General features: G+C 36.8%; 2 protein-coding genes across 2 annotated transcripts; both read right to left on the minus strand.

Annotated features, from left to right (window-relative positions):
* Window positions 1-440: 440 nt before the first annotated feature.
* Window positions 441-2,685, minus strand: GCK72_021286 (uncharacterized protein; the record flags this gene model as incomplete). The annotated part of the gene is made up of 6 exons (XM_053734162.1): window positions 441-692; window positions 825-1,476; window positions 1,519-1,610; window positions 1,656-1,817; window positions 2,062-2,480; window positions 2,598-2,685. The coding sequence occupies 6 exons, from the start codon at window positions 2,683-2,685 to the stop codon at window positions 441-443; spliced, it is 1,665 nt and encodes a 554-aa protein (XP_053583075.1).
* A 3,616-nt stretch (window positions 2,686-6,301) lies between these two features.
* Window positions 6,302-9,075, minus strand: GCK72_021287 (uncharacterized protein; the record flags this gene model as incomplete). The annotated part of the gene is made up of 5 exons (XM_053734163.1): window positions 6,302-6,471; window positions 6,665-7,314; window positions 7,360-7,451; window positions 7,503-7,667; window positions 8,797-9,075. The coding sequence occupies 5 exons, from the start codon at window positions 9,073-9,075 to the stop codon at window positions 6,302-6,304; spliced, it is 1,356 nt and encodes a 451-aa protein (XP_053583076.1).
* Between the last annotated feature and the right edge of the window lie 3,340 nt (window positions 9,076-12,415).

Raw genomic sequence — 12,415 nt, forward strand, 5'->3', positions numbered from 1 at the left:
TAACATTTAGTTTAGTATCAAAGCGTCTCTAAGCATTAGAACCAACTGATTTAAAACTGACACATTTTAGAACCAACTATAGAAGATGAGTTAACTTTTATTGCAGCTATTATACCAAAATTTGACGGTTCTGATTTGTACTTGATCTGGGCGGTTTTGATCAGTGAATTTTTATTTGGCACAATTCATGACGAGACGTTTTGCAACTATCTTTTTTTCCAACTACGTACATTGTCCGAAAACCTGAACAATCAAAAATTTGGAACAACACAACTTCTGGGTTTTTAGTAGATTCCGAGTCATCATGCTTTTCTATTTGAGCTGGAAAGAAAAACGATTTAACTTTGGACTGTAAATAAAATGATTACTAACAAGATTAAAAAATGTTTTCCGGTATTAAACTATGGTAAAATTGTTTTAATAAAAACATTGAAAAACTATTATGAAATTCTAAAGAATGGAGATTCAGTCTGAGGAACTTTTGCAAACTGCAAACGGCCTTCATTTTGAAGAGGAATTTGTTCGAGCATTACGTGAAGATATTTTGGTTCATTCTCAATTCGGAAATACCATATATACTTGATGTCGTTGACGACTCGGTAAGGTTCTCCCAATGTTGCAAGAAAGTCTTCGGATGAACACTTTTTGATGCGTATTTTGACTACCAAAAAGACTGAAGATTGAGGGAGACTCTGAAATAAAAGAATATAATTAAAGCGATTGACGCTTTGTAAAATCAAACACGGGTTTTATTGTCTACAAGATCTAAAATGGTAGGGGTAAAACAACAATCAAAAATTCAGTTTCTATTCAAAACAACTCACCTTTCTGCAATACGTAATATCCTCCCGCGTCATTGTTTCCACAGTAATCTGAATCCATTTAAAATTCAGAATATTCATGTCTTGAATTGACATCCGAACAGTCAAATCTGTCATCCACAGTCGTTTCGCTTTGCTCCATTGCTCAGTTTTTGAAATTTCATCTAGATCAATGGTACATTCTTCATTAATTCCTTCGATCCTATGTATATGAATATTTTCCAAAAATTCTGCGTCGAGATACGGTAGTATATCCATCATCAAACATTGCCAGCGGGTATACAACGTCAAATATTCAACTTTTAATGGGGATGTCCTGGAGATCAAAACATCTCTTAGCAGTTTGAAAAACTTGGACAAAGCTGGATCGTCTTCTTCTTCTTTCAATTTCCAGGTTTCTTCATCCATTTCAATAGATAGCCAATTCATGCAACTTTTTTGATGTCTTGTATTCAAATCGAAATCATTTACAACTCGAACTGCTTTTTGTTCCAGAGATCCCTTGTAGCGTGTCGCAATTGGTCCATTCATCATTTGTTCAATGTCAACTCTCAAATAATTTTTGAGCCAAAATACATAACGATGAATATGAGGATCTGGCTTGACATAATCGACACTCTGACGGATACCTCTAGACACTTTTCGAAGTGATTGGCTGAAATTGGGTGTTCATCGAAGGCTTTTCAAATACACATACATTTGAGGACATTCTAAATTTGATGCAATTGACTTCATTATCGAAGGAATCTCGAAGATATTCAAATGGCATTTGTTGTCTGATAGATTGAGCTGAAATCGTGAAATTGTTTTCTCTAATAACAGGCACCTACTTACCATAGTCATTTCTTCAATTGGATCATCAGCGTGATCTATTGAAAACTTGACAGTCTTCTTCTCTGGTGAATGTTCTGTTTCAGCAATTAATTCAATGCATTTCTCATCAATGATTGTATAGTTGACAGTGATAGAGTTGAGTTGGGAAGTGTAGGTAAGAAGCTGGAAGAAAAAAGAATTGAGTGATGAAAATTTGATTTAAAATGTTTGTTGGTTAGGAACGCAGCATTTATCAGAGCATTGTTAGAAGCGCAAAACATTTTTGACAATAGCGCTTTACCAAAATCCCTACGAAAAACCTTCAAATATTTCTATCCGTTTCTCGAATTCTCACACTATTTTTATACTGAGCGCACTTGTGTAATCCACGATTTCATAATAGTAGTAAAACATTGAAAACACTTACCGTTCTCACTTCCTCTAACACTTCCAATGAGAACTTATGTAACATGATTGTCAGATCCAACCTCTGCCGTCCCTGCCCTTCTATTAGAGGTATAAAGTCATCAGCTGGGAATACCTGATCTTCAAATGGCAAATGTACAATAACCGACCGTAGAATATCACGGTGAAGTAGGTTAACTGCTGATACAACTTGACTTATTTCAAGAACTGACAGATTGAAATGTTCCACTTTCAACTTTTCAGTTCTCGATTGCAATGAGTTCTTCAAACATCGACATATTCTGTTGATGTTTGTCTCTAACATCATCTGATCTCCGTCGGTTTCCAAAGTATTTAATGAAAGGTGAGTCAATTGGTTTATCTGGTTTCTCACAAATGCTTCCACATCTTCGCAAACCACCGATATAAAATAGTCATCAACTAAATATTCAGAGGAATAGTGAGTGACCACAGTGGATACTCCTGCAGACCCTCCAATATGTTTGTAGTGATAGTTTCTCCTATTCGCGAGAGATTTGGGGGATTGTGTTATTATACCTTTAGCTTCTTGGTCGTTGAAACTAAAACTTATTTGAGTTGCATGGCGTTTATATGATGTGACTATATGATCGTAGACGAATGGCATTGGAAGTTTCTGGAACATTTCTTTAATTGTAGAAAAAAAGAAAACCATCGGGACCAAGAAAAACTCTAGAAACTAGGAAAGAATTCAATGTTACAAAATTTTTAGAAAGTGGACAGGTTATCATGTTATAAGAAACATTCCCCGTTTTTTTCATTCATGGGAGGTCGGACGAACATCGGTTAGAAAGACGTAAAGAATCAAACGGGCAATCGACATGATATTTGATAAGAGGAGCTGGGATCCAAGACCCGGGCCGGGCCGGGCATTGTCAGAAAAATCAGGCCCGGCCCGGGAAATTGGAGCCAAAGTTCAAATTTCAATTTTTTTTCAAATTTATTGAAAATTTTTGATTTTCGAAAAAGTCAAATTTCCGACTATCATTCAGAATTAGAAGAAATTCTGAAAAATCATCAGAAATGATCACATTTCCAACGAAAAACTGAAAAAATTTCAAAAAAAAGAATTGGAAAAAAGCAGACTTGTCACGGGCCGGGCCGGGCCGGGCCGAAATCAGAAAAAATCTCGGCCCGGGCCGGCCCGCTCTGCCCGTTTTGAAACATTTTTTCAAAACATTTCGAGTTTTTGGAATTTTTTTTTGGAAATTTTTGGAAATTTTTTGAAATTTTTGGAAGTTTTTTGAAATTTTGGAAATTTTTTGAAATTTTTTGAAAAAAGTATAGTTTTCGAATAAAAATTTAAAATTTAATCAAAATGTGAATGAGTATGATAATTTAAGCATTTTTACTCTATTTTTTCGAAAAATTTCAAAAAAAATTGGTAAAAATGGGTACCCATTTTTGAATCCGGGCCGACCGGGCCGGGCCGGGCTAAGAGAAATTTTGGCCCGGCCCGGCCCGGCCCGACCAAGAAAAATCTCGGCCCGGGCCGGCCCGATTGTGGTCTGGAAAAAGGGTATTTTTTGAAGCCGGGATTTCGGGCCAGGCTTTGAAAATTTTCTACCGGCCCGGGCCTTTGGGCCTTGCCGGGACGAGCCGGGGCGAGTCGGGCTTTGACAAGTATGGCTAAAAGGAGTTCGGGAGAACGCTGATTATCGTTTAGAAGTTCTGAGACATGAAAAGTGGAGAGTAGCAAAGAAAAAAGAGCAAATCAAAAAGAATGTAAGTGAATGGGCTGAAAAGCAGGCTTACGCCAAACTTCAAAGAAAGTGGGAGCTGAGAAAACTCAAAGATCAGATGAAGAAGGTGATGAAAATCAGAACATGGATAACTTTCCGAGTCTTCGTTATGATCTTTCGTGGTCAAGTCGTAACTTTGGACACACTGGGGAACGAGTCTAGGACCTATAAGCATGCCAATTTATCTCCGATCTCCCACGAAAAAACGTTTGTTTCAAGAAATAGGAAAAAGAAAGAATTGCATTTGTGCTACGGATGGAAGAAATGGAACAGGCTAAATCGAACTCATTCATTTTTTTTGTCTATCACGTATCCTTGAGGACGTAAATAAATAAATCTTTACTAATAACATTCAACAGATCCGTGCGTCCGTTTATGTGTTGCAAGCCATAACTCCGTCCGCAGTGGACCGATTTCTATGAGATCTAGATGGATTGGTTGGAAATTTCCCTTAGTTGATGCCCGAACTTTTCTTTTTTCAAAAAAGTTGATTTTGACGTTTTATGTTTCTCACGACGACTCCATCACCACCTCCCCACCCTGCCACACGCCGAAAAGCTTTCCTATCTCAATGCCTTCCTCCATAGTGCGCGGCCGCACCATTGTGGCCTGTGTTTAGTGTTTTTAATTTTGAGACGTGTGTCTATATGATCGTAGGCGAAAAGCATTGAAAGTTTCTGGAACATTAAAAAATGATTGTTTTAATCAAAACACTTGGGAAGTATTTCAAGGTGCGAAAAAAGTTATAAAGTGAGATGATTATTTTTCATTAGTACGGTGTGTTTCAAATAGTAACTGTGCTATCCGTCTGACCAGAGAAGAAGAAATAAGAGAGTCAAATTTTGAGTGCATTTTCTGTAAACGGTGGTTCGATAAAAAAAAACATCTTCTTTATGAGCAGCTCCAAAGAGCAGTACTCCAATTTCCATATCAGTTATTAGAATAGTTTTAATTAATAGTTATAAATTTTGAAAAATGTATAACTAATTATTTCATATACTAATGTGTCAGCATAAACAATAAAAAATCGAAAAATTATCTGCCCTTCAATTTTAAAAAACATTCTCAAATGATAAGGTATTGTTTTGTTGAATGACCTTATGTTGACATTTTGAAGCAAAGAAACTTACAGATTTTCTGTTAGCAGTTTTTTAAAAAATGTTAAACTCATCCCGACCAATTTTTCAAAAATTTCATCGAGGCAGTGACTATTAGGAAAATCAAACAACTTGCGGGGTCGGTTAAGGTTCGAAATATTGAGAAAAAACATTTCTATAAAAACAAATGTGTGGTAGGAAACCAATCTTTTGGTAGTTATCGAGATTAACAATCGTGTTGAAAGATGAAAAAAGTTATTTTGTGATCTATATAGAAGGAGGATATTATTCACTGACAGGGGACATGAATAATAATTCTTCTTCTTACAAGGGAACCTTTTAAGTGGTGGGAACTTCTAGTGAAAACTAACTATACAAAAAACTGGAGCTGAAGGTTGACAACTTTTAGCATAGGAATTACAATGCCGCGTTCAATCCATTGATTACCGCCCTCAGAATATTTTTAAAAAACTGTGACCGATAAGGGCAGTTGGGTAAAACCTTTGGGTAGGCTCGATTTTTTTCAAGTTTTTTTGCATGACATATTCTGCTACAAGAAGCCATTTTAATTAATCAGAAGGTTTTCAAATGCTATTTTTAAACCGCAAAAAAAGAATCGTACCCACCCAAAAAAGTTTTTAGTTTTCGCTGGAAGCGCCCACCACTTAGAAGGTTCTTTTGTTAGTGAGTTTGGAAAAAGGACGGCAAAGACTTATGTGCTAAATAATGGCTGTGTTTGAACACATACAAACAATACAATAATTCAAGCCAGACGGTCTTAATTGAGTGGAGAAGATAATAAGAAGGAAATTGCTCCAAGAGTGAAGAAAAAATGAAGGCCTGGCTCCTTGTCGCTGGAAGGCGGAGTCGAATGGAAAAAAGATAAGAATGGCCTGAGTCGGCGACATCAAAATATTCAAGAGAAAGAAGGAAGCGATAAGGAAAGAGATCGTTAAAATGAATATAAAACGTGGTAAGCAGGCGGGAGAAGAGAGAAAAACGTAAAGAGTTGAGAAATCTGTTTTAGAGTAGGATGACAAAGTTAACGATCAAAATCCAAGTTGTGTGAAAACTGTTTTGAAAGTTTGAGAGCATTCTAGAAATCGTATTGTAATGAGAAGTTTGAATTTGATTATGACTCCAGCAAGAAACGTAACTATGTAATAAAACTTAAATGAACTCTCCGGTTTACACCATTTGAATGTGGCAATGAATTTGAATTTCTTATATTTTTATTTCACTCTTCTGCCACCGAAAAACATAAAAGTTTCTCTGTGGAATGTTAGCAGAATAAATTATTACTGATCAGATGCTGCGAAGATTTCTTCCAGTAAGAATTTTATAAACTTATTTTATTTCAAACATTGAGAAACTATTATGAAAATCAAAAGAATGGAGTTTTATTTTGATGGATTTTCTTAAAATATGAACAGCCTTCAATTTGAAGCGGTCCTTGTTCGAGCACGACATGAAGATATTCTGGGGTATTCTCAATCCGGAAATACCATAAATACTCGAAGTCGTCGTCGACTCGATAAGGTGCTCCTAGTGCTGCTAAAAAGTTTTCAGTTGGACAGTTATTGATGTGTATATCGAAAATTTGGAAGACTGGTGATTGAGGGAGATTCTGAAATAGAAGAATAGCATTAAAGCGAATGACGCTTTGTAGAATCAATTACGGGTATTATTGTCTACCAGATCTCAAGTTAACCAATAATCAAACAAATCAGTTTATATTCAAAACAACTTGCCTTTCTGCAATATGTAATATCCTCCTGCGTCATTGATTCCAACGTAATATCAATCCACTCAAAATTCAGAATATTCATATCTTGAATTGACATCCGAACAGTCAAATCTTTTATCCGCAATCGTTTAGCCTTGATCCATTGCTCAGTTTTCGAAATTTCATCTAGATCAATGGTACATTCTTCGTCAATTTCTTCGATCTTCCGTATGAAAATCAATTCCAAATATTCTGCGTCGAGATACGGTAGTATGTTCATCACCAAACATTGAGTAGTCAAACTCAATATTTTAACTTTTAATGGGGATGTCCTGGAGATCAAAACATCTCTTAGCAGTTTGAAAACCTTTGGTCTAACCGAATCTTCGTCTTCTTCTTTTGAAAACCAGCTTGTTCTGTCCATTTTGATAGATAGTTGACCCATGCAACTTTTTTGATGTCTTGTATTCAATTCGAAATCATTTACAAATCGAACTGCTTCCTCTTTGCGAGATCCATTGTACCATGTCGATATTTCTTCATTCATCATTCCGCCAATAAAAGCAAATAAAAAATTCCCGAGCGAAATATAATATTTAAGGATATGCGGATCTGGTTTGATATAGTCAACACAGTGTCGGATACCTCTAGACACTTTTCGTAGTGATTGACTGAAATTGGTTGTTGTTTTGATTGGTCATTTCGAGTATACCTACATTTGACGACATCCTAAATTTGGTGCAATTGACCTCATTATCGAAGGGATCTCAAAGATATTTAAATGACGTTCGTTGTCAGATAGGGTTAGCTGAAATCACAACATTGATTTCTCTAATAATAATCATCTTAATTTACTTACCGTGGCCATTTCTTTAATTGGGTCATCAGCGTGATCTATTGAAAACTTGAAAAACGTCTTTCCATCTGACGAGTGCTCTGTTTTAGCAATTAACTCAATGCATTCTTGATCAATTGTTTTATATTTGATAGTGATAGAATTGAGTGGGGAAGTGTAGACAAGAAGCTGGAAAGGAAAAGAAGTTGGCGATGAGAATTTGAGTTCTCTTGGTGCTGCCGCCAATGAAAAGTGATGTTTGGCCAGTCGAAAAATGATGAGACGCCCCCAAAATTTTGGCGATTTCACTATGTTTTAACAGGCAATGTCGGTAAATTTTACGCATTTTTAATATTCATGACAGTCAATAGCTTATAGTTTCACGGTTTCTGTCGGACAACAATTCCCAAAACTACCCTGTAACAGAAAACAGTGGAAAAGTCATTTAGTCAACATTTGCAGGTTGAATTATAACTGGCATTGAAAAATTGCCTACTCTTTGGGAGTGTATTATCATTACGGACCAAAAAACGTTTTTATTGAGGTAACGGTGCTACGTATACACCAGGGACGAGCGGCAATGCCGTTGCCGCGTTGCCGAATTGCCGGAATTGCCGACTTTTTTTAATGCATTGCCGTTGCCGGGTTGCCGACTTTTTTTCGGCAATGTTTTTCGGCAATGTTTTTGTCAAAATTTATTCAATTTTCAAGCTGAATTCGACAAAAGTAAAACAAAAAGTGAAAATTCTTGCTTTCTCGATCCCGCGCCAAGACCTGGAAAGTTTTCCGAGCATGTGTCTTTAAATTACCGTTTTCAACTTCGATATTTCTTGCTTTTTCAAAAAAAATTCAAACGATTTTTTGATAAAATGGGTAAATACTCTCATTTATTTGAAGCAAATGTCACTGGAAAAATAAAGTGCTCTTTGTGCAATTTTTCTCTCCCGAAAAATAGAAAATCCTTATTATTACATGTTGCCGAAAGTTGCCGAAAATTGCCGAAAATTGCCGATTTTTGAAGTCGGCAATTGCCGGATTGCCGGGTTGCCGAAATTTTGCGTTGCCGCTCGTCCCTGGTATACACTTAAATTTTATAACTTCATTTCGAAAGCTTTCAAAAACTCTGAATCTAACTACATTAACCAATTTTTCAGGCAATACGTTGAATTCCCAATCATTTTCACTATTAACGCAATACAGTTTTCCCAACTACGCTCTTTGCCTCTTTTGGTTCTTTACAAAGTTTTCTAGCATCAATAAATAGAACGCATTTATTTGATCTACGATTTCCTAGTAGAGAAACATTGAAAACCCTTACCTTTCTCACTTCCTCCAACACTTGCGTTGAGAATTCATGTAACTCGATTCTCAGATCCAACCTCTGCCGTCCCTGCCCTTCTATTAGAGGTATGAAGTCGTCAGCTGTGAATGCCTGATCTTCAAACGGCAAATGTACAGTAACCAGCCATAAGATCTCCCGGTCAAGTAAGTTAATTGCTGATACAGCTTGTTTTATTTCGAGAACTGACAGAAAGAATTGTTCCACTTTCAACTTTTCCGTTCTCGATTGCAATGCTTTCTCCAAACAGCGACACATTCTGTTAATGTTTGTTTCCAACATTTTCTGATCTCCATAGTTTTCCAAAGTATTTAAAACAAATTTAGTCAGCTGGTTCATCTTATTTCTCACAAATGCTTCCACATCTTCGCAAACCACCGAAAAAAAATAGTCATCCACTTTACGTTTATCGTAATGAAACTTGACCAAAGTGGATGCTCATGCAGACCCTCCAACATCTTTGTAGAGATATGTTTTCTGATTAGTGTAAGATTTGGTGGATGTCATTATTTCATCTTGAGCTTCTTGGTCGTTGAAACTAAAACTTATTTGACTTGCATGGCGTGTGTCTATATTATCGTAGACAAAAGACATTGGAAGTTTCTGAAACCATATTTTTAGTATAAACATATCAAAAAACTTAGGACTATTCCAAGGTTTAAAATAGTTTTAAAGTGAAATGAATTTTTTTCGATCTCTAAAACCTCAAAAAATGCGTTTTTAGTTTCTCGCCGATACTATCACCAATGTCAACAGTACCAGTCATCTAACTAGAGAAGAAGAAAAAAAAAGGAAATTGAGCTGATAAAAGAACAAAACTATATAAAACACTACTCGCATATAAATTTCTATCTTATTATCTTATTGTCAGTTCATTGTTTGCCTAGCACCTTATCATTTGGAAGTGTTCCGTAACAAAAATGCGCAGAAAAGGAAAGCAAACAAGATACGTCACATTATTTCTCGATTTTTGTTTTCTTTTTGCTGACAAATTTTCACTACCAGTCGGTTCACGTCGCCTAACGGCGACTAAACCTCCTTCTCAACACCACCCTTCTAGATGTTACAGTAGATAGTAATTAATCCGAAAACGGACGACACGTTCGGAATCCCCTGTTTATTTGACTCTGACGATGACAAAAAACTTTCATATCGCTTCTGTGGACCAATCCGGAATCAGATGACACGTTTAGAATCCTCTTTTTTCTATATCTGAATATAAGAAAAAATATTTCACGTCCCCTTTTTCACATGGGTTTGAACCAACTGACTACAGTCAACGTTGCCGAACTTGACAAATCGGGTTCCTGAACGCACCGACCTTCCCCATTTGAAAGTCGAACTTAGCTTTGAAGTATAGCCCCTCGCAATATGAACAAATTTGATCCATCTTTCTGGTATAGTGAGAGCTCCTTTCTTCTCGCCGTTACACCATCGGGCTTTTCTGATCGTCTGTCAGCTGCCCGGGAAGCTACTGAAGCCCTTCTAGATTATCTTCGGACTTTTTTCACTGCTGTTTCCAATTTTTACTGTTGGTTCTGTTGATGTTCGACTTCTCAGTGCCAGACTGTAGAGATCGTCGGACTGCTGTATCAGCTGCCATGATTTTCAACTTCAATTTTGTGTCATCCTGACAGCTTATCGTTTGGCTACCATGCGATTTGAATCAGCAGCTTTATTTTTCTGAAGTTAGTAAAAGTTGATCTCTCTTCCTCTCTAAAGAGAGATTATGCGTTTTTCTTATCTCGTTTCCACACTGACTCCTGTGCCATCATCTCGTCCTCATATCTAAATCCGAGCCAAGGCTGTCAAAAAGGCCGGTGGGCGATTTTATATCCCTGTTCCCAGCCAAAAAATTTTTTTTCGCTTCTTGGCGGTCTTGTAGAGGACCAAAAGATTAGTCGATATGCAAAAATTCAGCCCGGTGTTTTCTTTTTGTCGTTTTTCTTCACCGACTCCTGTGTCATGCGTTGAATGTCCTGTACCCATCATTCCTCCGAGCTTCTCAGAATCTCCCCATCTGATTATGAGCGATGGAGCACGCTTTCACCGGAAACAGGAGAAACAGCACCATAGTCATCTACTGAATTGTCGGCAGGAACAATAGTTGTTGGAAAATGCTAGCAAGATTGGCTATTAATACTTTAAAAAATGTGGACCCATATCCACAATCCCCTTTTAGCTGTCTTCAGAAAACTACCCGTATTTGTATGATATTGATCAATCTTGAAAAAAACACGTTCGGAAACCTCTTCTTTTCCGAATCTATCAACAAAAAAATTTTAAAGATCTTTCTTCGCTCCAGGGATCGAACTAAAAACTAACTGTAGTTAACGCCGCTTAACTTGCCAGATCGGACGCGCCGACACGTCAACCCTAACCATGCGACCACGGAAAATGCAAGCCGAAGAAAGGAAAGAAATGACGACGCTTAGGCCGACAGTTTCACGCCACTTTTTCCACTTTCATTCCCCTATGCTTTATCAGTGTTTTTGGCTAAGAAGGCGTCATTTTGAGAATTTAGAAAAAAGAAAAATTCGGGCATCGAGTGGTGAAAATTTCTGATCTTTTGGTCCAAATTTGAAGAAAATCGGTTCAGTAGGGAGGGCGGTAGGATCGGCGAACCACAGACAAACATACAGAATCTGGTGTTTGTTAATAGTAAAGATTGACATTGGTGATGGTATTGGTATAACACTGAAAACGCATTTTTTGAGGTTTTAGAGATCGAAAAAAATCATTTGACTTTAGAAAGTTTTTAAATAATTAAACAATGGTTCCAGAAAATTTAATGACTATAGCAGGAAACGTAATCAATAGACCTTAAATGAACTCTCTAGTATACTTTCCTTTATATCCTTTGAAAGTGGCAATAAATTTTAATTATAATTTAAATTCCTTATATATCAAATTTTTTATTTCAGTCTTCTGCCACTAAATAACATGACAGTTTATCTGGGGAAAATTAGCAGAATGAACACAACATCGATTCTTGGCTTTATTAAAACTATTCCAATAACTAACTAGGGAATGGTCTGAACTGACCGTGGAGTTCAGCAACGAGACCTAGCACAGTCGAAAGACAATCGACTTTTAATGGGAAATCAGTTTTCAAAAATTGCTGAATGGCCTCCTGAATGCCTGAATGCCTGAATGCTGAATGCTGAATGCTGAATGCTGAATGGCCTCAGGTGCCGTGATATTTGGGGCGAAACACAGCTAAATTTAAGAGAAATGTCGAGTAAATCACATGTATTAAGTTTGCATTTTCAGACCAGAATATCTGGATTCTGGAGGCCATTCAGCAATTTTTGAAAACTGATTTCCCATTAAAATTCGATTGTCTTTCGATTGTGCTAGGTCTCGTTGCTGAACTCCACGGTCAGTTCAGACCATTCCCTAGTAAAATGGAAATTAGATTTATTTATTTATTTATTTATTTTATTTACGTCCGCAAGGGCACGTGATAGACAAAAATATGTATCAGTTCAATTTAGCCGTGTTCCAATTTCCTGTATTCGAAGCACAAATGCAACTTTTTCTTTTTCTTTTTTCTTGGAACGAACGTTTTTTCGAGGGTGATTGGAGATAGATTAGC

This window comes from Caenorhabditis remanei, chromosome V, assembly GCF_010183535.1.
Source record: "Caenorhabditis remanei strain PX506 chromosome V, whole genome shotgun sequence".
NCBI lineage: Eukaryota > Metazoa > Nematoda > Chromadorea > Rhabditida > Rhabditidae > Caenorhabditis > Caenorhabditis remanei.